Below are 26,969 nucleotides of genomic sequence, written 5' to 3'. Positions count from 1 at the left end.
GCCCCGATGGGTCAACACTAATCTTGGCCACTGCCCTTTTATAGCACCCAGGCCCTCCTGGAAAACATCAGGGAATTTAGCCAAGAGCCCATCCGGTACATGTGGGTACATGCAGCAGACTCGTTGCCAGTCAAGGCGGAGGTGCTTCAACCAGTCGCAGCCCAGCACGCTTAGTCCACCCCCACATGCCACTGCTAACAGCAGTTTAGCCGATTGTTGCCCATATGTGACTGGGACCACTGAAGTACCTGCAATGGCCAATGGCTCCCCCATTTATGTTGCCAGCCGGGTATCGGTGTCCCATAGAGCCAATGTTTGGAAACCCAATCGGATTTGGTCTCCTATTTAGCAGCTGACTACAGATACTGCTGTTCCGGTATCCAACTCCATTCTTATGGGGTGCCCAATCACCTGATTTGTGACATGGATCGGCGCTACTAGTCATGCTATGCAGTGCAACTGCTGGTATAAGTGGTCTACCCCATCCAGATAGTATGCCTGGTCACTGGGAGGCGGTCAGGGATGGCGGGCCCTCTCTGGGCCATCTGTCACCTCAATCTCGGCGCCTGTCGCTGGCTCATCCATGGTCCAGGTCTTGATTGGGTTAGGCCGCTTGACAGTCTTCTGGGCCTCTGTGGCAGTGGTCCGCATCCCTGTGGTAACGATCCCAAGGTCAGGGACCTGTCTCTTCGAACCCTAAAGGTCTCATGGTGCTTGTTCGGGCTGCTTAAGTTCAGGATCGCCATGCCTTGGAGCTCTTGGACTCCTTGGTCAATGTTTTCATAGAACATACAGTGCAGAAGGAGGCCATTCAGCCCATCGAGTCTGCACCGACCCACTTAAGCCCTCACTTCCACCCTATCCCCGTAACCCAATAACCCCTCCTAACCTTTTTGGTCACTAAGGGCAATTTATCATGGCCAGTCCACCTAACCTGCACATCTTTGGACTGTGGGAGGAAACCGGAGCACCCGGAGGAAACCCACACAGACACTGGGAGAACGTGCAGACTCCGCACAGACAGTGACCCAGTGGGGAATTGAACCTAGTGCTGTGAACCCTAGTGCTGTGAAGCCACAGTGCTATCCACTTGTGCTACGGTGCTGCCCTGGGAGATGGCTATCTCAACCGCCTGCTTCAAATCCAAGTAAGTTTCCACTCAGATCTTCTGTTGCATTGTTCTGTTGAGGATCTCACAAACTAAACAGTCTCTCAGGTTTAATTCTACACCATTCCAAACTCCCAGAACTCACCGAATCTTTGTAGGCGGGCAAAAAAGTCGGTAACGGATTCTCCCTGACTCTGGGTGGCTGTGTGAAATTGAAAGCGGTGGACAATTATCGGTAGTTTGGGTGTTAAAATGATCCCCAACCAAGGCCACTAAGGTGGTGAAAGACCCGTATCTGGTGCATTGGGGTGGGTGAGACTTTTAAAAATATATATATTTATTCAAATTTCTCAACAAATTTTCAACAAACCCACCCCCCCACCCCCAACAAAAAGAAAGAAACAAGAACACAACAATCAGAAATTATACATTGGATTTCCCCCATATACAATAACCCCCCATATAACATTTAAAAACATAAATAGGGAAAATTCCCCCACCTTCACCCAAACGCCACACCAAAAGACCCCCCCCCCCCCCCCCCCCACCCCTTGGGCTGCTGCTGCTGACCTCCTAACGCTCCACGAGATAGTCTAGGAACGGTTGCCACCCCCTGAGGAACCCTTGCACATATCCTCGCAAGGCAAACTTTATCCTCTCCAGCTTGATGAACCCTGCCATGTCATTGATCCAAGCTTCCACACTAGGGGGCTTCGCATCTTTCCAAAGTAGCAAAATCCTCCGCCGGGCTACCAGGGATGCAAAGGCCAGAATACCGGCCTCTTTCACCTCCTGCACTCCCGGCTCGTCCGATACCCCAAATAATGCAAATCCCCAGCTCGGCTTGACCCGGGCGTTCACCACCTTGGACATAGTCCTCGCAAAACCCCTCCAAAACCCATCCAGCGCCGGGCACGACCAGAACATATGGACGTGATTTGCCGGGCTCCCCGAGCACCTCCCACATCTGTCCTCCACCCCGAGGAACCGACTCAACCTCGCCCCTGTCATATGCGCTCTGTGAGTAACTTTGAACTGTATTAGGCTGAGCCTGGCACAAGAGGAGGAAGAGTTAACCCTACTCAGGGCATCAGCCCACAGACCCTCATCTATCTCCTCCCCAAGCTCCTCCTCCCACTTGCCCTTTACCTCCTCCACCGAGGCCTCCTCCTCTTCCTTTAGCTCCTGATAAATCACTGAAACCTTGCCTTCTCCAACTCATACACCCAAAATCACCCTGTCCTGAATCCCACGTGCCGGAAGAAGCGGGAATTCCCTCACCTGCCGCCTCACAGACACCCTCACTTGCATGTTCCTGAAAGCATTTCCCGGGGGTAGCCCAAACTTCTCCTCCAGCGCCCCTACGCTCGCAAACGTCCCATCGATGAACAGGTCCACCATTCTTCTAATCCCTGCCCGATGCCAGCTCCGAAACCCTCCATCCATCCTTCCTGGGACGAACCGATGGTTCTCCCGAATCGGGGACCAAACCGAGGCTCCCACCTCGCCCCTATGTCGCCTCCACTGCCCCCAGATCTTTAGCGTCGCCGCCACCACCGGACTCGTGGTGTACTTTGTCGGCGAGAGTAGCAGCGGTACCGTCACCAGCGCTCTCAGGCTCGTGCCCACACAGGACGCCATCTCTAGCCTCTTCCACGCTGCCCCCTCTCCCTCCATTACCCACTTACGGATCATCGCCACATTGGCTGCCCAATAATAGCCACACCCATTCGGCAGCGCCAGCCCCCCCTGTCCCTACTACGCTCCAGAAACACACTCTTCATCCTCGGCGTCTTATTCGCCCACACAAATCCCATGGTGCTCCTGCTTACCCGTTTGAAAAAGGCCTTGGGGATCATAATGGGAAGGCACTGGAACACAAAGAGAAATCTCGGGAGGATTGTCATTTTGACCGACTGCACCCTACCCGCTAGTGAGAGTGGCAGCATATCCCATCTTTTAAAATCCTCCTCCATCTGCTCCACCAACCGCGTCAAATTGAGCTTGTGCAGGGCCCCCCAACTCCTAGCTACTTGGATCCCTAGGTACCGAAAGCTCTTTCCGCCCTCTTCAGCGGTAGCTCGTCTATCCCCCTTCCCTAGTCCCCTGAATGCACCACAAAGAGCTCACTCTTCCCTTCGTTGAGTTTATACCCCGAAAAGTCCCCAAACTCCCTAAGGATCCGCATGACCTCCGCCATCCCCTCCACTGGATCAGCCATATTCAACAACAGGTCGTCGGCATACAACGGCACCCGGTGTTCTCTTCTCTCTCTCTCTCTCTCTCTCTCTCTCTCTCTCTCTCTCTCTCTCTCTCTCTCTCTCTCTCTCTCTCTCTCTCTCTCTCTCTCTCTCTCTCTCTCTCTCTCTCTCTCTCTCCTCTCCCCCCCCCCCCCCCCCCCCCCCCCCCGGGCCAGTCCCCTCCATTTCCTGGACTCCCTCAGTGCCATGGCCAGCAGCTCAATTGCCAGTGCAAACAACAAGGGGGATAAGGGGCACCCCTGCCTCGTCCCCTGGTACAGCCGAAAGTACTCCGACCTCCGCCGGTTCGTAGCCACACTCGCCACTAGGGCTCTATATAGCAGCCTGACCCAACTGATGAACCCCGCCCCGAACCCAAACCTCCGCAACACTTCCCAAAGATACTCCCACTCCACCCGATCAAAGGCCTTCTCCGCGTCCATAGCTGCCACTACCTCCACTTCCCCCTCCACCGAGGGCATCATAATCACATTGAGGAGCCTCCGCACATTTATATTTAGCTGCCTACCCTTCACAAATCCTGTCTGGTCCTCATTAATCACCCCCGGGACACAGTCCTCAATTCTCGTAGCCAGCACCTTCGCCAGCAACTTAGCGTCAACATTGAGGAGCGAGATCGGTCTATACGACCCACATTGCAATGGATCCTTGTCCCGCTTCAAGATCAAAGAAATCAGAGCCCTGGACATTGTCGGGGGCAAGGTCCCCCCCTCCCTCGCCTTATTAAAAGTCCCCACTAGCAATGGGCCCAGCAGGTCCACATATTTCCTGTAGAATTCAACCGGGAACGCATCCGACCCCGGGGCCAACCCCGCCTGCATGCTCCCCATTCCTTTAACCTGATCCTCCAGCCCAATCGGCGCCCCCAAACGAGCCACCTCCTCCTCCACCCTCGGGAACCTAGCTGATCTAGGAATCGTCGCATCCCCTCCTCCACCGCTGGGGGCTCAGACCTGTACAGATCCCCATAGAAGTCCCTAAATACCTCATTTATTCTCACCGCACTCCGCACCGTATTCCCCCCTCTATCCTTAACTCCACCAATCTTCCTCACTGCCTCCCTCTTACGAAGCTGATGTGCCAGCATCCGCCTTGCCTTCTCCCCATACTCTTACGTCGCCCCCTGCGCTTTCCTCCACGGTGGGCGAGACTTTTAATGATGCTCTAGGTGGCATTGCCGCAAGCTATGAGCAGGATTACTGTTTGCCGTTCATCACCATTATAACATTTGTTCTGAAGAAGTATTGCATTCTCTCGGTGTACTGCCCCAATCATCAGTACCTGCATCAAATTGCTCCAGTTTTCCAATGTTGGGCATCTCTGCTACCCTGAGGCCTATGAAAAGTGGCCCAATGATGGTGCAGTGGTTAGCACTGCTGCCTCATGGCGCCGAGGACCCGGGTACAATCCTGGCCCCGGGTCTCTGTCCATGTGGAGTTTGCACATTCTCTCATACCTGCGTGGGTCTCACTCCCACAACCCAATGGATGTGCGGCTTTTTTTTAAAAAGTGGTCTGAGTTCGCAGCACTTGGCGCCGACAGTAGCTCCACTTGATTCTTGTTGCCAGAGTGATCACATGGAACGAGAGGAAGGATGGAAAAATAAAGTTTTAATGAGATGTACATTAACTGCTTCACTCCCCGAAGGGTCTTCCTCCCTGACCTACACTCAGGCTGGGGATTTTATTCTCTGTGGGCTCTCCTCGTTAAAGGGGAATCCCTGCCCCGTTACCAGAGAAGTTTGTAGTAGAGGTCACGGGGACCCGGATGGCCCACACCCCGTAACCTCCAGAGGGGGGTAGTAACGCAATGGAAGATATGATTAAATACATGAGGGCATGTGATACCTGAAATCCTAAAAATAAAGGCTGTCAGATCAGGTTCTGATCCTTTGTTGGGCAACCCAGTAAGATCAGCACTTAAAAACAACATTTAAAACAGGTGTGAGTGGGAACACATTGTTCTTTGAAAATGGATATTTTTATTATGCCCAATTTCTGAGCAAGGATAAACTCTATTGTTTCATCTACTCTGGGATGAACATGAACTGTACCAGCAAGGGGAGAGAACCAATGGTGGAGAACCTGCTCCTAGCTAATTAGTGATCCTAAACTGGCCACTGGGAACAGTGCAAATAGTATCCTCATGGTGACACTTTTTATCATAACGATAAACTCCAGTTGGGAGCTTACTTGGTTGAACCAAGCTTTGATTTACTTAAATTTGCAGAACAAATTTGCAGCCTATATAAAAACCATGAAATCAACAGTGTGAATGTGTTTTTTTTATAAATGTCTTTTATTGGGTTTTTGAACAAAGTATGTTTGCCATTATGTACACAGAATAAGATATATATATATATATATATATATATATATAGATAGATATATAAAAGAAGGGCACACGCAAACATACCAAAATAAAAGTAATAATAAAAAAGAAATAAAAATAAAATTAAGTAACTGGTAAGGTATTATGCACCAGCTCGACAGCAGCAACTCTGTACAATTGGCAATATTATTTACAGTACGAAGTCTTACAACACCAGGTTAAAGTCCAACAGGTTTGTTTCGATGTCACTAGCTTTCGGAGCGCTGCTCCCTCCTCAGGTGAATGAAGAGGTCTGTTCCAGAAACACATATATAGACAAATTCAAAGATGCCAAACAATGCTTGGAATGCGAGCATTAGCAGGTGATTAAATCTTTACAGATCCAGAGATTTAATCACCTGCTAATGCTCGCATTCCAAGCATTGTTTGGCATCTTTGAATTTGTCTATATATGTGTTTCTGGAACAGACCTCTTCATTCACCTGAGGAAGGAGCAGCGCTCCGAAAGCTAGTGATATCGAAACAAACCTGTTGGACTTTAACCTGGTGTTGTAAGACTTCGTACTGTACTCACCCCAGTCCAACGCCGGCATCTCCACATCAATATTATTTACAACACCTAAGTAGGGGAAGAGAGAGACTGGGGAGATAGATATACATTTGGGTGCCGGAGAAACAATTACAGAGGGCAATACACGAATGGGTCTGGTGTTGGTGTTGTCACTTGCTTCTCCCGGATGGGTTTCGCTGCTGTTGTCGTCTCGCGCTCACCTCCCCTTCAGCCGTTCGTCCCGTCTTTTGCCTGGATTCTCCTTGCCCTCTGTTCCTGTCGATGCCAAGTTTGCTATCGTTTCCCGTGCCCTCCTTCCAGCTATCATTTCCCTGCCTCCCCCCCCCACCTCCCTGGTTCTCCTCCATTGTTCTGTCTCTTCACTCTTTCCCGCCCCCCTGTGGTTCACCTTTCTTTCCTCTTGGATTTAGGTCCGTCCCTGTCCCCCCCCCCCCCCTGGTCTATCTCTCCCTCTCCTGCCTTGGCTACTTTCTTGGCTTGATTCTTGGCTACCTGGCTATTCTTCTGCTTGTTCGTTTGCCACAAACAGGTCCCGGAACAATTGGGTGAATGGCTCCCACGTTCTGTGGAAACCGTTCTCTGACCCTCGGATGGCTAATTTGATTTTCTCCATTTGGAGAGATTCTGAGAGGTTGGACAGCCAGTTGGCAGCTTTGGGTGGTGCTGCTGACCGCCAGCCGAACAGGATTCTACAGCGGGCGATCAGGAGGCAAAGGCAAGAGCGTCCGCCCTCCTCCCCAGGAATAGATCTGGCTGGTCTGAAATCCCGAAGACCGCCACTTTCGGGCATGGCTCCACCCTCATCCCCACCACTTTGGACATTGCCTTGAAGAAGGCTTTCCAGTACCCCGCAAGTCTGGGGCAAGACCAGAACATGTGGGCTTGGTTGGCCTCCTTGGCACCGTTCACATCTATCCTCCACCTCCGGGAAGAACCTACTCATACGGGTTCTTGCTAAGTGGGCTCTATTTACAACTTTTAGTTGAGTCAGGCTGAGCCTTTAGCACGTTGAGTTGACCCTATGCAGTGCTTTGCTCCAGAGTCCCCAGCCTATTTCAATCCCCAGGTCCTCCTCTCATTTCTTTCTTGTTGCGTCCAGTACGGTGTCTGCCCTTTCTACCAGTCGGTCGTACATGTCGCTACAGTTTCCTTTATCTAGTATGCTTGTGTCCCGTAACTCCTCCAGTAATGTCTGCCGTGGCGGTTGTGGGCACGTCCTTGCCTCCTTTCAGAGGAGGTTTTTGAGTTACAGGTACCTTAGCTCGTTCCCCCTGGCTAACTGGAATTTCTCTGTCAGTTCGTCCAGTGTTGCGATCCTGCCGTCCGTGTATAGGTCCCTGACTGTCAGTGTCCCTCTGTCCTGTCCCCACTTTTTGAAGATGGCGTCAGTCAGCGCTGGTGTGAACCTATGGTTGTTGCAGATGGGAGCTTTGTCCGACATTTTGGTCAGGCCAAATTGCTGCCATAGTTGATTAGTTTGTCTCGTGCTTTGAAAAATGCCTTGGGGATGTAGATCGGAATGGATCTAAGTAGGAAGAGGTACCTGGGCAGTACGTTCGTTTTGATCGTCTGGACTCTCCACGAGGGAGAGTGGGAAGTCCGTTTGTTCTTTTTTACTTCCTCTGTCAAACTGGTGAGGTTCCATTTGTGGATTCCTTTCCAGCCATGGGCTATTTGGATCTCCAGGTAGCGGAATTTGTGTCGGGCTTGTTTAAATGGTAGTCCCATTTGTGCTGCCCCCGCTACTTGTGGGTGTACCGGGAAGATCTCGCTTTTGCTCATGTTGGCTTTGTAGCCCGAGAAGGCGCCAAACTCTTTCAGGAGAGCAATGATTCCGTCCATGCTGCTTTGTGGGACCGAAATGTAGAGGAGCGGGTCATCTGCATAGAGTGAGACTCTGTGCTCTCTGCCGCCCCTTCGGATCCCCCTCCAGCTTTTTGCTGCTCTTGAGTGCAATTGCTAGTGGCTCGATCGCTAGAGCGAACAGCAGCGGGGACCGTGGGCATCCTTGTCTGGTGCCCCTGTGCAGCTGGAAGTATCGGGAGTTGGTGTTGTTGGTCCGTACATGGTCTCGCCATGGGAGTGTTGTAGAGGGGCTTTACCCAGGAGGTGAACCCTGTTCCAAACCCGAACCGCACCAGTACCTCTGAGGTATTTCTATTTGACGCTGGCGAAGGTCTTTCCTGCGTCTAGGGAGAGGCTCATCTCTGGTATTCTCTCCCCGGAGGGGGTCATTATCACGTTCAGCAGGCGCCTGATGTTCATGGTAAGCTGTCTACCGTTGACAAAGCCCGTCTGATCCTCTGTGACCACCTCTGGACCACAATCTTCTAGCCTTTTGGCTAGGATTTTGGCATCTGCGTTCAGCAGTGAGATGGGTCTGTATGACCCACATTTCGTTGGGTCTTTATCTTTCTTAGGTATCAGCGGGATTGAGGCCTGTGCTAGCGTGGGTGGCAGTGTGCCCCTAGCTAGCGAGTCTGTGAACATCTCCCGCAGGTGCGGGGCCAGTGCTGTAGCGTGAATATGTTTTAATATTTTTGTATATAATCTGAGATTTATTTTTTTTCCCCCCTGCCCATCAAGAGGAGTTGGGGAGGAAATAAAAAGGATTTTGTACCCTTGCATAAAAAGAAAACCACCTAAATTAATTGTTCTTTGTAATCTTCACATTCAGGCGGGTCAACCCTCTTTGTTGAAACTTCTCTTCGTCGACCTAGGGACAGGGAAAGTAAAGACGGCTCTCTTGAAATGACTGGTCAACTGGGAGATGTGATGAAGGAAAGTGCAAAAATTGCCTATACATATGCAAGAGCCTTTCTCATGCAGAAAGATGCTGCCAATGACTTCTTGACTCAATCCCACATTCACCTCCACGTGCCGGAGGTAATTTTTGCGTACATTGTTTGAGAGCTTTAGTAAACTGGTTTTTTGTGTAGTTTATTTTTATTTTTATTTTTTTAAAATATTTTTTTATTAAGGTTTCTTAACAACATAATTTTTTCCCCTTACAAACAATAGCCCCCCCCCCCCCGTAACAAAATAACGCAAAATCTCCCTGAGCAAGATATATACATGGCAAGATGGTATATTTACATAGCTTTATATACTGGCTCTTGGCCGCACGTACCGTTTCTCCCCACCCTCCATGCCATCTCCCGCTCGTCCATCCCCTCAAACAATCTCTCGTTCCCCCGCCCCCCCAGGGTTGCTGCTGCTGCTGACCGACCTTCTTCTAACGCTTCGAGATATTCTAGGAATGGTTGCCACCGCCTGTAAAACCCCTGTGCAGACCCACTCAAAGCAAACTTAATTCTCTCCAATTTTATGAACCCCGCCATGTCGTTAATCCAGGCCTCCAGGCTAGGGGGCTTCGCCTCCTTCCACAATAGCAAGACCCTTCGCCGGGCTACTAGGGACGCAAAGGCCAGAATTCCGGCCTCTTTCGCCTCCTGCACTCCCGGCTCATCCACTACTCCAAATATTGCTAGTCCCCAGCTTGGCTTGACCCAGACTTTCACCACCTGGGTTATTACTCCCGCCACACCTCTCCACAACCCCTCCAATGCCGGGCATGACCAAAACATATGGACATGGTTCGCCGGGCTCCCTGAACATCTTTCACATCTATCCTCTACCCCAAAGAACCTACTCAGCCTCGCCCTCGTCAAATGCGCTCTGTGAACCACCTTAAATTGTATCAGACTGAGCCTGGCACACGAGGAGGAGGTATTAACCCTACCCAGGGCATCAACCCATAGCCCTTCCTCAACCTCCTCCCCCAGCTCCTCCTCCCATTTACCTTTCAATTCTTCTACTAGTGCTTCCCCCTCTTCTTTCATCTCTTGGTATATTTCCGACACCTTGCCCTCCCTGACCCATACCCCCGAGATCACCCTATCTTGAACTTCTTGCAACGGAAATTCCCTCACCTGTCGCCTCACAAAAGCCCTCACCTGCATATATCTAAATGCATTTCCCGGGGGTAACTCAAATTTCTCCTCCAGTGCCCCTAGGCTCGCAAATGTCCCGTCAATGAACAGGTCCCCCATTCTTCTTATCCCCGCCCGATGCCAGCCTTGGAACCCCCCGTCCATCTTCCCCGGGACAAACCGGTGGTTACCCCTGATCGGGGACCACGCCTATGCACCCCTGTGCCTTCTCCACTGGCCCCAGATCCTTCGTGTTGCCGCCACCACCGGGCTTGTGGTGTATTTTGTCGGCGAGAGCGGCAGCGGTGCCGTTACCAACGTCCCCAGGCTTGTTCCTTTACAGGACGCCATCTCCATCCTCTTCCATGCCGCCCCCTCTCCCTCCATGACCCACTTGCGGATCATCGCCACGTTTGCTGCCCAGTAGTAACTCCCTAGGTTTGGCAAAGCCAACCCTCCTCGGTCCCTATTGCGTTCCAAGAACCCTCTCCTAACCCTCGGGGTCTTATTTGCCCACACATACCCCATAATACTCCTACCTACTCTCTTGAAAAAGCCCTTGGTGATCACGATGGGGAGGCACTGAAACACGAACAAAAACCTCGGAAGGACCACCATTTTGACCGACTGCACCCTACCCGCCAACGAGAGCGGGAGCATGTCCCATCTTTTAAAATCCTCTTCCATTTGCTCCACCACCCTCGTCAAATTCAGTTTATGTAGGGCCCCCCAACTTCTGGCTATCTGGATCCCAAGATACCGAAAACTCCTCTCCGCCCTCCTCAGCGGCAGGTCCCCTATCCCTCTTTCTTGGTCCCCTGCCTGTAATACAAAAAGCTCACTCTTCTCTACATTAAGCTTGTAGCCCGAGAACTCTCCAAACTCCTTCAGAGTCTGCATGACCTCCACCATCCCCTCCATTGGGTCCGCCACGTATAGCAGCAGGTCATCCGCATATAGCGATACCCGATGCTCCTCTCCCCCGCGGACTATCCCCCTCCATTTCTTAGACTCCCTAAGTGATATGGCCACGGGTTCGATCGCCAATGCAAACAACGGGGGACAGGGGGCACCCCTGCCTCGTCCCTCGGTACAGCCGAAAGTACTCCGACCTCCACCGGTTCGTCACTACACTCGCCACCGGGGCGCTGTAAAGGAGCTTAACCCATGTAATAAACCCTCCCCCGAACCCAAACCTGCGCAATACCTCCCAGAGGTACTCCCACTCTACTCGGTCAAAGGCTTTTTCCGCGTCCATAGCTGCCACTATCTCCGCCTCGCCCTCCTCCGATGTCATCATTATCACGTTTAAGAGCCGCCGCACATTGGTATTTAACTGCCTGCCCTTTACGAATCCCGTTTGGTCCTCGTGAATCACCCCCGGGACACAGTCTTCAATCCTAGTGGCCAGTACCTTCGCCAATAGTTTAGCATCCACATTGAGGAGCGAAATCGGCCTGTACGATCCACATTGCAGTGGATCCTTGTCTCGCTTTAGAATCAAGGAGATTGTCGCCTCCGACATTGTCTGGGGCAGGTTCCCTCCTCTCTTGCCTCGTTGAAGGTCCTCACTAATAGCGGGGCCAGCAGGTCCACATATTTTCCATAGAACTCCACCGGGAACCCGCCCGGCCCCGGGGCCTTCCCCGCCTGCATGCTCCCCAAACCCTTACTCAACTCCTCCAACCCAATTGGTGCCCCCAAACCAACCGGTTCCTGCTCCTCCACCCTCCAGAACCCCAGCTGGTCCAGGAATCGCCTCATCCCCCCCCTTCCCCCCCCACCCCCCTGGGGGCTGGGATCTGTACAGCTCTTCATAGAAGTCCTTGAATACCTTATTTATTTTCGTTGCACTTCGAACCGTGGCTCCCCTTCCATCTTTGATTTCCCCCTATTTCCCTCGCTGCCGCCCTCTTACGGAGCTGGTGCGCCAGCATCCGACTAGCCTTTTCCCCGTACTCGTAAGTCACCCCTTGCGCCTTCCTCCACTGTGCCTCCGCCTTGCCCGTGGTCAGCAGGTCAAACTCCGTCTGGAGCTGTCGCCTTTCCCCAAGTAATCTTTCCTCCGGGGCCTCTGCGTGTCTCCTGTCCACTCGCAAGATCTCCCCCACTAACCTCTCCCTTTCCATTACCTCTGTCTTCTCCCTATGAGCCCTGATGGAGATCAGCTCGCCCCTGATCACCGCCTTCAACGCCTCCCATACCACCCCCACTCGCACCTCCCTGTTGTCGTTGGCCTCCAAGTACCTTTCAATACACCCCCTCACCTTCCCACACACCACTTCATCAGCCAGCAGTCCCACATCCAGCCGCTACAGTGGGCGTTGGTCCCTCCTCTCCCAGCTCCAGTTCCACCCAGTGCGGGGCATAGTCCGAAACGGCTATGGCCGAATACTCCGTCCCCTCCACTCTCGGGATGAGCGCCCTGCCCAGAACAAAGAAATCTATCCGGGAGTAAGCCTTATGCACGTGGGAGAAAAAAGAAAATTCCCTGGCCTGTGGTCTTGCAAACCTCCATGGGTCCACGCCCCCCATCTGATCCATAAAACCCCTGAGCACCTTGGCTGCCGCCGGCCTCCTTCCTGTCCTTGATCTGGAGCGGTCCAGTGCTGGGTCCAGCACCGTATTGAAGTCCCCTCCCATTATCAGTCCTCCTACCTCCAGGTCCGGAATGCGCCCTAACATGCGCTTCATAAATCTAGCATCATCCCAGTTCGGGGCGTATACATTTACCAACACCACCCACGTCCCTTGCAACCTACCACTCACCATCACGTATCTCCCTCCATTATCCGCTACGATAGTCTTGGCCTCAAATGACACATGCTTTCCCACCAGAATTGCCACCCCTCTATTTTTTACGTCCAATCCCGAGTGAAATACCTGTCCTACCCATCCCTTTCTTAACCTGACCTGGTCTGCCACCTTCAGGTGTGTCTCTTGGAGCATTGCCACGTCTGCCTTCAGTCCCTTCAAGTGCGCGAACACTCGAGCCCGCTTCACCGGCCCATTCAGGCCCCTCACGTTCCACGTTATCAGCCGGATTGGAGGGACTCTCACTCACTCACCCCCCCCCCGGCCGACTAGCCATCTCCTTTTCTGGGCCAGTCCCTTGTCCGCATCTCCCTCACTCTCCAGTCCCCCAACCGGGGGACCCCCGTCCCAGCCACCTCTTCTGTGTCCTGCTCTCTTTCGGCCAGTGCAGCAGCAACCCCCCCCCCCCCCCCCCCCCCCCCCCCCCGCTAGATCCCCGTCTAGCTTTTTTGCTCCCCTCCCCCCATATCCCTCCCGTAAGTCAGCTGACCCCGGCTTCCCCCACCATCCCTTTGACCTTCTTCTCCCCCCCCCCCCCCCGTGGGAATCTCCCAATCAATGTACATTCCTTTGTTCCCCTTCCCGCCTTTCTTGCCGCACATGGGAAAGGCAACCCTGCACTTTCCAAAGCCTGCCCCGCCCCCCATGGCGCAGCTCCTGTCGTGGCCTTGTCCCTCTCCCCCAGCCCATATAGCATTTCCTGCGCGTGGTTGACCCCCTATGTACAACAACCATCATACTTCAACCCTCAAACACCCCCCTCTCACACAAACCCTCAATTAGAGTCCAATTTTTCAGCTAGTATTAAGGTCCACGCCTCTTTGGGCGTTTCTAAGTAGTCGTGTTGGCCATTATGTGTAACCCACAGTCGCGCTGGCTGCAATATTCCAAATTTCACTCCTTTCCGATGCAGCACCGCTTTGGCCCGGTTGAACCCGCTCTCCGCTTAGCGACCTCCGCGCTCCAGTCCGGGTATGTTCTGATCTCCGCATTGTCCCACTTGCTGCTCCGTTCCTTCTTGGCCCATTTCAGGACCCTCTCTCTGTCCGTAAACTGGTGAAATCTCACCACCATCGCCCTTGGCGGCTCTTTTGCCTTGGGCTTCCTCGCTAGCACTCTGTGCGCCCCATCCAGCTCCAACAATCCCGGGGGGGCCTCCTCACCCATCAGCGTCCCGATCATTGTGCCCACATATGCCGCGGCATCGGCCCCCTCCACTCCTTCTGGGAGATCCAGGATCCTCAAGTTGTTTCTCCTTGATCTGTTCTCCAGGTCTTCGAGTCTTCCCGCCCACGTCCTGTGCAGCACCTCGTGCCGCTCCACTCTCTCCGCCAGGCCCACGAGCTCGTCGTCGTTCTCGCTCGCTTTTTCCTGGATCTTCACCTCTTGGGCTTTCTGGGTTGCTCCAAGTTTTTCCACCATTGCCAGTATAGGCGCCACCATCTCCTTACGCAGCTCCTCGAAGCAGCACTTGATGAACTCTTTCATCTCCTCTCTGTCCGTGGGCGCCGCCACTTTGCTTTTTTCTTCTTTCTTCTCCCGCTGCTCCAGGGCCGCTTTTTTCGCCGTTTCACTGTGGGTCCGATCCATGCAGGTTAGTAGGGGGCCTTTCTCCTTCCTTCCCCACGGGTTGGTTTTTTAAAAAAGTGCCGTTGGGGCTCCGTTAGCGGGCCCAAAAGTCCGTTTTCGCGGGAGCTGCCGAATCGCGCGGCTTAGCTTCGCATCGCCGCAACCCGGCAGTCATTTTTATTTTTTTTAATGTATTTTATTACAAACATGTATCAAAACAGGTTACAGCGAATAAACACCACGGGAAACATACTTCCCAACAATCAACTATACAGTCTGTACAGACTTTTCCCATTTTCCACCTCCGGCAATGAACAGCCCCTCAAACACGATCACAAACACACCCACCTTTTCTCAAACCCCCCTGAAGAGCCCCTCAACTCATACTTTATTTTGCAGTGGTTAGCACAGTTGCCACACAGCGCCGAGGTCCCAGGTTCGATCCCGGCTCTGGGTCACTGTCCGTGTGGAGTTTGCACATCCTCCCCGTGTTTGCAGGGGTTTCACCCCCACAACCCAAAGATGTGCAGGCTAGGTGGAATGGCCACGCTAAATCGCTACTTAATTGGAAAAAATGAATTGGGTACTCAAAATTTATAATTTAAAAAACCTCATACTTTATCTTCTCTAATCGCAGGAAATCGTACAGGTCACCCAACCAAGCCGCTATCCCCGGTGGCGATGTCGACCGCCACTCCAGCACAATTCGCCGCCGTGCAATCACCACGACATTGGCCTTCCTCCTCTCCATGAGCTCCGGCTTCTCTGAAACCCCAAATATCGCCACCAAAGGGTCCGGGTCCACCTCCACCTCCACTATCCTGGCTAAGACCGCGAACACTCCCGTCCAGAATCTTCCCAATTCTTCGCAGCCCCAAATATGTGCACGTGATTCGCTGGCCCCCGCCCACACCTCTCACACTCATCTGCTACCCCCTGAAAGAACCCACTCATTCTCACCCAAGTCATATACACCCTGTGCACCAGCTTAAACTGTATCAAGCTCATCCTTGCACAAGAGGAGATCCCGTTTACCCTGCGCAGTGCCTCACTCCATACTCCCCAATTGACCTCCTCCCAACTCCGCTTCCCACTTCTCCTTGATCTTCATCACCCGCTCGCCTCCTTGCTCCCCCAGCCACGTATATATCCCCAATTCTTCCCTCCCCTTCCACATCCGGAAGCAACAATCGCTCCAGCAAGGCGTATCCTGGCAACCTAGGGAATCCCCTCCAGACCTTTCGCGCAAAGTCCCTAACCTGCAGATACCTGAACTCACTCCCCATCGGCAGCTCTACCTTCTTCCTTAGCTCCCCCAGACTGGCGAACCCTTACTCCAAATACAAATCCCTCACCTTGACCAGCCCCACTTCCCTCCACCTCCTGTATACACTATCCATCTTCTCTCTTCTCTCCCCCCCCCCCCCCCCCCCCGGGCTCAAACCCATGATTCTCGCACAGCGGCATTCGCACTGACATCCCTTCCACCCTAAAATGCCTCCTCAACTGATTCCATACCTTCACCAGACTCCCTGAATACCTACTCTGAGCCATTGGCAACGCTGCCGTCACCATAGCCCTCAAACTAGATCACTTTCAAGATTCCTCCTCCATCCTCCTAACCCACTCTACTCCTTCCCACCACCACCGCACCTTGTCTACATTCTCTGCCCAATAATACTGAAGCAGGTTCGGCAACGCCAACCCCCCTGCTGCCTCTGCCTCTGTAGCAAAGTCCTCCCCACCCTTGGCACCTTCCCCGCCCATACAAAGTCAGAAATGATCGTGTCCACTTTCCGAAAAAAGGCCTTTGGTATAAAGATTGGGAGAGCTTGAAAGATAAACAAGAACCTCGGCAGAATATTAATTTTCAACACTTGGGACCCTCACTGCCAGTGTTAAGTGCAGTGTATCCCACCTTTTAAGATCCTCCCTAGCCTCCTTTACCAGCTTCGTCAAGTTCCACTTATGGAGCCCGTCCATTTCCTCGCTACCTGAATCCCCAAATACCTAAACCTATCTCTCACTACCTTAAATTACATCCCCCCCAAATTACCTTGTTTTTCCCTACATTCAGCTTGTACCCCGAGAACCCTCCAAACCTTCCCAACAGGCCCATAATCCTTCCCATACCCTCCAACCCATCCAAAACATACAGCAAGAGGTCATCGGCATAGAGTAACACCTGATGCTCCCTCTATCTCCTCATAATCTCCCGCCACTCTGCTGACCCCCTGAGAGCCATCGCCAACGGCTCTATGGCCAGCGCAAACAGCAGAGGCGACAGCGGGCACCCCTGCCTCGTACCCCTGTGGAAGTCAAAGCTTTGTGAGCTCATATCATTTGTCCTCACCCTCGCTCTTGGCGCCACATACAGCAATCGTACCCGTACCACACATCTCAGCCCAAACCCAAAACCTCTAACAAGTACCGCCACTCCACCCGATCAAATGCCTTCTCCGCATCCATGGACACCACCACCTCCAGGACCAGAGTCCCCAACGGATTCATCACCATATTCAACAGCCGTCCTATATTACTCGCGAGCTGCCTGCCCTTCACGAAGCCTGTTTGAGCCAGAAAAATGGATAGGTGGGGTTAAGGGGATAGGGTGAGGTGAGGGGATAGGGTGAAAATATGGGCTTAGATAGGGTGCTCTTTCCAAGGGCCGGTGCAGACTCAATGGGCTGAATGGCCTCCTTCTGCACTCTAAATTCTATGATTCATACCCCTGATACCATCCAGCACCTCCCTCAGCCCCAGGGGTTCCTCCAACGCCTATCTCTTTGTTTCCTCCACCTGGAAAAATTCCAGCTCGTCCAGAAACCGCCCCATGCCCCCTCCTCGTCCCCCGGGTCTGCCTCATAACATAGCCAATACTTTCACATCTGTGTTCAATAATGGTATGGGCCTATACGACCCACATTCCACTGGGTCCTTCACCTTTTTGGGGATTAGTGTGATTACTGCCTGCGTCATCGTCTCCGGCAACTTCCCCTTCTCCAATGCTTCATTAAACGCCCCCAACAGATGTGGTGCCTGGTCCGTCGTAAATTCCTTATAAAATTCCGCCGGGTACCCATCCAGCCCAGGGGCCTTCCCCGACTTCAGGGCAGCACGGTAGCACAGTGGTTAGCACAGTTGCTTCACAGCTCGAGGGTCCCAGGTTCGATTCCCAGCTTGGGTCACTGACTGTGCTGAATCTGCACGTTCTCCCCGTGTCTGCGTGGGTTTCCTCTGGGTACTCCAGTTTCCTTCCACAGTCCAAAGATGTGCAGGTTAGGTTGATTGGCCATGATAAATTGCCCTTGGTGTCCAAAGAAATGGATAGGTGGGGTTACGGGGATAGGGTGAGGTGAGGGGATAGGGTGGAGGTATGGGCTTACGTAGGGTGCTCTTTCCAAGGGCCGGTGCAGACTCGATGGACCGAATGGCCTCCTCCTGCACTGTAAATTCTATGATTCATACCCCTGATACTATCCAGCGCCTCCCTCAGCCTCAGGGGCTCCTCCAACGCCTGCCTCTTTGTTTCCTCCACCTGGGGAAATTCCAGCTCGTCCAGAAACCGCCCCATGTCCCCCTCCTCTCCCCCCTGGGTCTGCCTCATAAAATGTTATTGTGTAGTTTATGTTGCATTGGGATTATGATGTGGAAAAAAAAAATTACATCGAGGCATCACTTCCTCTTCCCCTCTTTTTAAAAATAAAAATATCAATTGAAATGTCTTGTGGTTCTATATTCACAACCACTGCAGTGTAACTATTGTTTTTATTCCTCTGCCCCTTCAACAACTGCTGCCACCCAATCCAACTCTTCCCCGCTAGTCTAGCTTTTATGTTTGTCATGTTTTGAATTAGAAATGGGAAAATATTCCCACCCTATATCTCCTAGCTACCTGCATTGTGAATTTCTTCATAAACCTTTGCAGCAATTGTCTATAGGTATGGTTTTAACCATTTAATGTTTTAAATGAAAAACTGAATTGGCAACATCAGCTTGATTTCAAAACAAATTAACCTTTGCTTGTGCTAAATATACTTAATTATATACTCAGCGCTGTATTCAGTTTCTGCTTCATTGTACAGTTTTGCGAAGTATATATGTGTATCATTAATATGTACAAAGTACTGCATTAACCATGCACACCATTCAGTGGTTCTGTGGTAAATGTATACGCCACTGCATAGCTGCAGCACTCTTGAGTATAAACAACCAGTGTGGTTAAATATTTGTCATTCCTCTATTAATGCAGAGCTATGTAAACCAGGTGCCATTTCCAAGTTACATTAGTTAGTCGTAGGCACTGACTCCAGCAACATTCCTCTTTTGCGCTTGTGTGGCTAATCTCACACATCTCGTGTGAGTCCGCAAAAGATCAGCCATGATCTCATTGAATGACGGAGCAGGCTCGAAGGGCCAGATGGCCTACTCCTGCTCCTAGTTCTTAGGTTTTTGTGTAACAGTATGTTCATGGTTTACTCCTATGAATTGAATATAGCAGAGCTTTCTGTGCTGTTGAATAAATGTATTGTTTTTTTTAAAAAGGTAGGAATCTGCCCTGCTGTTTGTTTTCCTGACCCTTTTGTGTTAAATGTTTTAGGACTGAGGGAGGAGACCGTAAATACTTATTACAGATATTGTGGGAGGAGAATATTGAAATGCTCATAATTTCCTAGTGTGATCCTGTAAACTGGGTGCACAATCTTAAGCTGAACGATATTATCCAAGTGATCCATAATTTTTGATCCACGTACAAACAAAATTAATAAACAGAAAATGCTGCAAATACTCAGGAGCATCTGTGGGGAAAGAAAAGGCATTTATGTTTCACATCAGTGACTTTTCATCAAACGTAATAGATTTTGAGCAAATAAAAGGAGGGGTGGGGAAAAAACAAGGCGAAGGTCTGTGATGGGGTGGAAAACAGGAGAGATTAACTGACAAAAGTTGATGGTGCAGGCCAAAGGAACTGGTAAAGAAACAAAAAATATATCTAGAGGAGATGTGAATGTTACAATTGTTTTTACCCAAACGATGCTAGGCAAGATGCACAATTTGTGATGTGAGTAGCAATGTGCATTGCCCCACTGTGTTCTGTATCATAGATGAAAATTAAGATTAACAAATGCAAGAACTCATTCTCAGTGAGTCAGTGGCATTGGGGGCTATTTAAATGTTCTGCTTCATTGAATTGCTTTCTCTAGGGAGCTACACCTAAGGACGGTCCGAGCGCAGGCTGTACAATTGTAACTGCACTCCTTTCTCTCGCAATGGATCGACCTGCACGGCAAAATTTAGCTATGACTGGAGAGGTATCACTTACTGGAAAAATCTTACCTGTTGGTGGAATTAAGGAGAAGACCATAGCAGTAAGTTATTATGAAGCTTCTGAAAGTAGAATTAATAAGAGATGCAACTGCATGCAGAAAGCCAAAGATCTGTTTTTGACAGGCTCTTTCCTTTTAAAACTTGGGCTTGCTGTACACAATGAAATAATACAACGGCCACAAAAATAGGAATTATTCAATTCTTAGTCCATTTTAATACTCCTTACAAACTAGAAAGTTCTCTACTGCAGTGAAGTTAAACTTTATTCATAATCGGTCTTTACATGATATGAAACCCACTTCAGTTTATGTTTCTTACTCTTTACGATTAAACCATTTTATTCTCCCCAACATCCTGATGGGTATTTTCTTAACAATAGACTAGTGTCTGCAATCTGAAAGCTTAATATAATTTTAAAAAGTAATAAATTTAGAGTACCCAATTCTATTTTTTCAATTAAGGGGCAATTTAGCGTGGCCAATCCACCTACCCTGCACATCTTCTTGGGTTGTGGGGGTGAGACCCACGCAGACATGGGGAGAATGTGCAAACTCCACACGGACAGTGACCCAGGTCTGGGATCGGATCAGGTCCTCGGGGTGGTGATGCAGCAGTGCTAACCACTGTGCCACCGTGCCGTCCTAAGCTTAATATAATTATGTCAATGCAATTTCACTTAAGAGATTTAAATGCAACCATTATTTTTTCACAGGCAAAGCGAGCTGGTGTTGACTGTATGGTTTTACCAATGGAAAACAAAAAGGACTTTTGTGATCTACCAAATTTTATTTCGGAGGGTCTTGAAGTGCATTTTGTTGAACATTACCAAGATGTGTATGGTACAGTGTTTCCAGATAAATGAGATTGAGCAGCGGACAGAAATAGAACTGACCACAACACATTTCTGAGAAGTGCTTTCTGTAAAAGCAGAATCAGATACAATGTGCCAGCCCTGGAGGAGCTGCATCAGTGTTGCAGAATCGTCGCAACCGCAAAGCCAATGGAGAACATATGATTTGGTCATTTTACTGAAGTAGTATTGTAACCAATCCTGGCACCATATTGTCAGTCAAATATGATTTAAATAAACTTTATTAAGTAATGCTGGAATCTATTGAAATCATAGAAGCTTGATCCAATTGTCATCCGTGGATTACTTAAAATAAATCAACTGCCAGATGGGGTAGTCGCATTGACCTGGAAAGCTCTACAAGTAAAATGGTTTGATTTATTTTCCCACTTGGATAGATTCGAGCAATTTTGTGGCTCGTCCTACCAGACTCAAACAGGGTTTCCACCGAAGCTACAGCAGCCACATGTGAACCCTTAGAAATTCCAGGTATAAGAAAATAGACATGAGAACAAGGATGTAAGCTTTCTTTACACTTTTCGATCATGCCTTCCCATTAATTAACTTGCTTTGGCAGAAACAATGTTTCCTGTATTAGGAAGTGGGTAGCTATTGGTTTTGACTATCCATCCTTCAGATAGGTACAATTTTGTATGTATTGGTTTTGTCATACACTACCTAGTACCCCCACAGATGAAATTGCAGGTCCAATCTTGCCAAGTTTCCATACAGACATCATGTTTCTGCCTTCCAAATGCTTCTCTTTTAAAAGGAAGTTGGGAGGAGAAGAGCAAGTACATATTTGTAAAATTATTGCAGTTGAAGGTCAAGACTAGGTTTTTAGTACCACTGCACCACTTGTGGGAAACTGGTAACTTTCAGTTAAATTTTAAAGTTTAATTATTTCCTTGGAAAGTTTTGAATCCAGTTTCGATATATTTCTAACTATATGGTTCAAAGTATGAATGCTACTTTGTGCTTCCCACCAGCTATTCACTTTACAAATTCACATAATCGGTTAAGTTTGTTACAGGGTTCTCCCACCTATTAACAATAAACCTGTGACACTGTTGAAGCATCCATTAAAAGAATTTAAAAAAATAAGCTTAAACTTGTCTGTTGACATCGTGTAGTTTTGCTCTATGGCAGCCAGTTTCCTTCATTTCATTTGGTTCCTTCCAAGTTAGGGGCTGGTTTAGCACACTGGGCTAAATCGCTGGCTTTGAAAGCAGACCAAGGCAGGCCAGCAGCACGGTTCAATTCCCGTACCAGCCTCCCCGAACAGGCGCTGGAATGTGGTGACTAGGGGCTTTTCACAGTAACTTCATTTGAAGCCTACTTGTGACAATAAGCGATTTTCATTCATTTCATTTCAAGTTTGCAGTCACAATTCCAGGACAAGGTTGAGGAAATTGGTTACTGAGGTGCATTAATTTTTATCAATTCTCAAGTCAGGATTTTACTAACTTTTTTTTAATGAATTAATTAGAGATTTTGGTTAAACATATTTTTGACAACTATATAGTTTGGTTTGCAACGGGTGAAGTAATAATTAAGACCATTCCATAGGATCATGGCTGATCTTTCTTAACTTTCATTAGAGAATTCCAACGGTGCAGTGAAGACATTTCTCATCTCAGTCCTAAACGATCAGCCACTTGTTTTGAATCTGTGCCCCCATGTTCCAGTTATTCTGATAGGGAGAAAACCACATATATACCCTCGTCAAACTCTTTGGGATCCTGTACCTTTCAATTAGGTCATTTCATTCTTCTAAACTCCAAAGGACATCAACCAAATTTACTCAGCCTTTCGTCCTAAGGACCAATCTGGTGAACCTTTGTTGTGCTGCACTGCCTCTAATACGTATAGCTTTTCTTTGAGTTGGAGATCAATACTGTAAGAAGTCTTACAACACCAGGTTAAAGTCCAACAGGTTTGTTTGAAATCACTAGCTTTCGGAGCACTGCGCCTTCCTCCTTCCATTCACCTGAGGAAGGAGCAGTGCTCTGAAAGCTAGTGATTTGAAACAAACCTGTTGGACTTTAACCTGATGTTGTAAGACTTCTTACTGTACTCACCCCAGTCCAACGCCGGCATCTCCACATTGGAGATCAAAACTGCACAGTATTCCAGGTCTGGTCTCCCCAAAGCCCTGTACAATTGTAGCTAGTCTTCCTTATTCTTGAAGGCCAACGTGCAATTTGCCTTACCAATTTTTTGCTGTAATAAAGAAATGTTGCCACAGTCCCAGAGGACCATTGGCGAATCTCCTGTTTTGAGAGCTGACTGGTGGTGATTTAACCAGAGGATCACCACACCTCAGGCGAGGGGCAAAGTTGAGAAGGCAGGGCCTTCATGAATAACCTCAGCCAGTATGGGAATTGAACCTGCAATTGGCATTGCTCCATATCACCGTCCAGCTAACTGATCGAACCCGTTGTTGTACTTGCATGCTGTATTCCTTGTACAAGTACACACACGTCCCTCTGAAAATCAACATTTACAAGTTAATTTCTTTTTAAAATATTTTGTTTTTACAACCAGTGAATAACCTGACTTCCCTACATTATACTCCATCTACCACCTTGTTGTCCACTCGTGCAATCTGGCTATAGCTTTACAGTCTGTGACAGATTGTTAGAAATTATAAATAGTTGGGGTCCGAAGCATTGATCCTTACTGCACTGTACTAGTTATTTTTTTAAAAATATTTTTATTCACCATACGAAAGAAAAACAAGAAGGACCCCAACAATATATTAAAAAGAAACAAACCAAAGGACCCCCCACCCCCGCCGTCAATTCCTGAAAGTGCATAATGAACAAACCCCAACAATTGAAGAACCCCTCCTTCACCCCCTCAGCTCAAATTTCACCTTCTCCAGGGTCAAAAACTCTGCAGGTCTCTCCCCTCTTTCCTCTTCCCCCCCCCCCCCCCCCCCCGCCCTGATGAGGCACAGGGTGGAGAGGCTGACCTTCACCCCAACAGGACAGTCCACGAGTGATCAGTGAGGCGAAGGCTTAAAAATTCAACAACAAAGAGTCCAGAGCTATCAGGAAGGTTGGGGAAACCTTTCTTGCGAAATCACAAACCTGCAGGTACCTAATCACCCTCCACCCCCATGTCACCCCATACCTCTCTCCCAATTCTCCTCTGGGCTTGCGATTCGCCCCCCAAGGAACAAATCCTTAATTTTGATCCCTCTCTCATCCCATCTCCAAAACTTCGCATCCACCCTCCCAACCCTAACCCATGATTTCTCTTAATCGGCATCCCCCGGACCCAGCCCCCAGCTTAAAATGTTGCCTGAACTGCCTTGAAATTGTCAATATGGCCTCCACCATTGGACGCACCGACTACGTTCCTGGAGCCATTGGAAGCGGCCTGTCGTCCTCTCTGCGGGACCACCCTCCTAATCCTGACGCCCTTCCACCTTTTGAATCAACTTGTCCACACCCTGAAGAAGGACTTTGATAAAAAGACCAGCAGGCACTGAAATAAAAACAAGAATTGCGGCAACACATTCATTTTAACCCCCTGCACCCAGCCTGCCAACGAAAAAGGGAGGTTGTCCCACCTTGATAGGTCGGCCTTCACCCTCCCCATCAAACTAGTAAAATTATATTTTCGGAGCCCTCCCCAATTCCAGCCCATCTGCACCCCCAAGTACCTAAAGTGGGTTGCCACCAAACGGAATGGCAGCCACACCAACCCTCCCATCCGGGAGACCATAAAATACTCGTTCTTGCCTCAATTCAATTTATACCCGAGAACGACCCGAATCTCTGGAGCAGCTCCATTATATTCCCCACTGATACTCTCGGTTCTGAGATACTTCCCCGCCCCCATCCCCTTCCACAGTCCCATGCCACTGAGCGCAATATCCAAGGGCTCTATAGCCAATGGGAACATGGGGCACCCCTACCTCATACCCCAGTGCAGTGCAAAGTACCTGAGTTCATGCTGTTAGTGCGAATACTCGCTATTGGTTATACAACAGCCGCACCTATGCCACAAACCTGCGCCCAATTCCAAATCTCTCCAATGCCACCATCAAGTAACCCCATTCGACCAATCAAATGCCTTCTCTGCGTCCAGCACCACCACAACTGTCTCCTTTCCCTCTGCCAGAGGCAGGATCATATTCAGCAACCTCCTCGCATTCGAGAACAGCTGCCTTCCCTTCACAAACCCTATCTGCTCCTACCCAATCACCTTTGGAAGATATCCCTCCAACCTTATCGCCAGCACCATGCCAATATCATGGCACCTACAGTCAGTAGGGATATGGGCCTCTGACCTCCACTCAACTGGATCCTTATCCTTCTTTAGCAGCAATGAAAACGAAGCCTGCCCCATCGTTTGCGGCAAGATAGCCCTGCCTATCGCATCCTCAAACATTCCCACCGTCAGCAGTGCCACGTAACCTTAAATTTTGTATAGAATTCAACGAACGGGCAGCACGGTGGCACAGTGGTTAGCATTGCTGCCTCACGGCACCAAGGTCCCAGGTTTGATCCCAGCTCTGGGTCACTGTCCGTGTAGAGTTTTCACATTCTCCCCATGTTTGCGTGGGTTTCACCCCCACAACCCAAAGATATGCAAGATAGGTGAATTGGCCACGTTAAATTGCCCATTAATTGGAAAAAAATAATTGGGTACTCTAAAAAAAATTTTTTTTAAATTCAACTGGAAACCCGTCAGGCTCCGCCGCCTTCCCTGCCTGCATCCTCCCAATCGCCTCCTTCACCTCCTGCTCCCCCACCTGCTCTACCTTTCTCACCCAGCCTCGGATACTCCAACCCTTCCAGGAACTCCCTCACCTTCCGCTTCTCCCCCAGTGGCTCCGACCTATGTAAGAACATAGAACAGTACAGCACAGAACAGGCCCTTCGGCCCTTGATGTTGTGCCGAGCTTTGTCCAAAACCAAGATCAAGCTATCCCACTCCCTGTCATTCTGGTTTGCTCCATGTGCCTATCCAATAACCACTTGAAAGTTCCGAAAGTGTCCGACTCCACTATCACTGCAGGCAGTCCATTCCACACTCTAACCACTCGCTGAGTAAAGAACCTACCTCGGACATCCCTCCTATATCTCCCACCCTGAACCTTTTAGTTATGCCCCCTTGTAACAGCTACATCCACCCGAGGAAATAGTCTCTGAACGTCCACTCTATCTATCCCCCTCATCATCTTATAAACCTCTATTAAGTCGCCTCTCATCCTCCTCCGCTCCAATGAGAAAAGCCCTAGCTCCCTCAACCTTTCCTCATAAGACTTACCCTCCAATCCAGGCAGCATCCTGGTAAATCTCCTTTGCACCCTTTCCAATGCTTCCACATCCTTCCTATAATGAGGTGACCAGAACTGCACACAATACTCCAAATGTGGTCTCACCGGGGTCCTGTACAGTTGCAGCATAACCCCACGGCTCTTAAACTCAAGCCCCTTGTTAATAAACACTAACACACTATAGGCCTTCTTCACAGCTCTATCCACTTGAGTGGCAATCTTCAGAGATCTGTGGACATGAACCCCAAGATCTCTCTGTTCCTCCACATTCCTCAGAAGCCTGCCGTTGACCCTGTAATCCGCATTCAAATTTGTCCTACCAAAATGAATCACCTCGCACTTATCAGGGTTAAACTCCATCTGCCATTTTTCGGCCCAGCTCTGCATCCTATCAATGTCTCTTTGCAGCCTTCAACAGCCCTCCACCTCATCCACTACTCCACCAATCTTGGTGTCATCAGCAAATTTACTGACCCAACCTTCAGCCCCCTCCTCCAAGTCATTTATAAAAACCACAAATAGCAGAGGACCCAGCACTGATCCCTGTGGTACACCGCTGGTAACTGGTCTCCAGTCTGAAAATTTTCCATCCACCACCACCCTCTGCCTTCTATGTGATAGCCAGTTACTTATCCAACTGGCCAAATTTCCCTCTATCCCACACCTCCTTACTTTCTTCATGAGCCGACCATGGGGAACCTTATCAAACGCCTTACTGAAATCATGTATACGACATCAACTGCTCTACCTTCATCTACACACTTAGTTACCTCCTCAAAGAATTCAATCAAATTTGTGAGGAAAGACTTACCCTTCACAAATCCGTGTATACTGTCCCTGATTAAGATGCATCTTTCCAAATGGTCATTAATCCTATCCCTCCAGACCCTTTCCATTAACTTACCAACC

The 26,969-nt window shown here is 49.7% G+C and overlaps 1 protein-coding gene across 1 annotated transcript in view; it reads left to right on the top strand.

Moving 5' to 3' along the window:
• lonp1 (lon peptidase 1, mitochondrial) overlaps positions 1-21,868 on the top strand; it is an 87,036-nt gene extending 65,168 nt beyond the window's left edge. Inside the window, exons 16-18 of the mRNA XM_072482666.1 lie at positions 8,949-9,157; positions 19,791-19,955; positions 20,627-21,868. Of these exons, the coding sequence (XP_072338767.1) occupies positions 8,949-9,157; positions 19,791-19,955; positions 20,627-20,776 (524 nt within the window). The 3' untranslated portion in view covers positions 20,777-21,868. The remainder of the gene's footprint in view (positions 1-8,948; positions 9,158-19,790; positions 19,956-20,626) is intronic.
• Positions 21,869-26,969: the final 5,101 nt, after the last annotated feature.

The sequence above is a fragment of the Scyliorhinus torazame genome, chromosome 18 (assembly GCF_047496885.1).
Source record: "Scyliorhinus torazame isolate Kashiwa2021f chromosome 18, sScyTor2.1, whole genome shotgun sequence".
NCBI lineage: Eukaryota > Metazoa > Chordata > Chondrichthyes > Carcharhiniformes > Scyliorhinidae > Scyliorhinus > Scyliorhinus torazame.
Note: the sequence above shows the minus strand (reverse complement) of the source record. Positions and strands in the feature narration are given on the sequence as shown.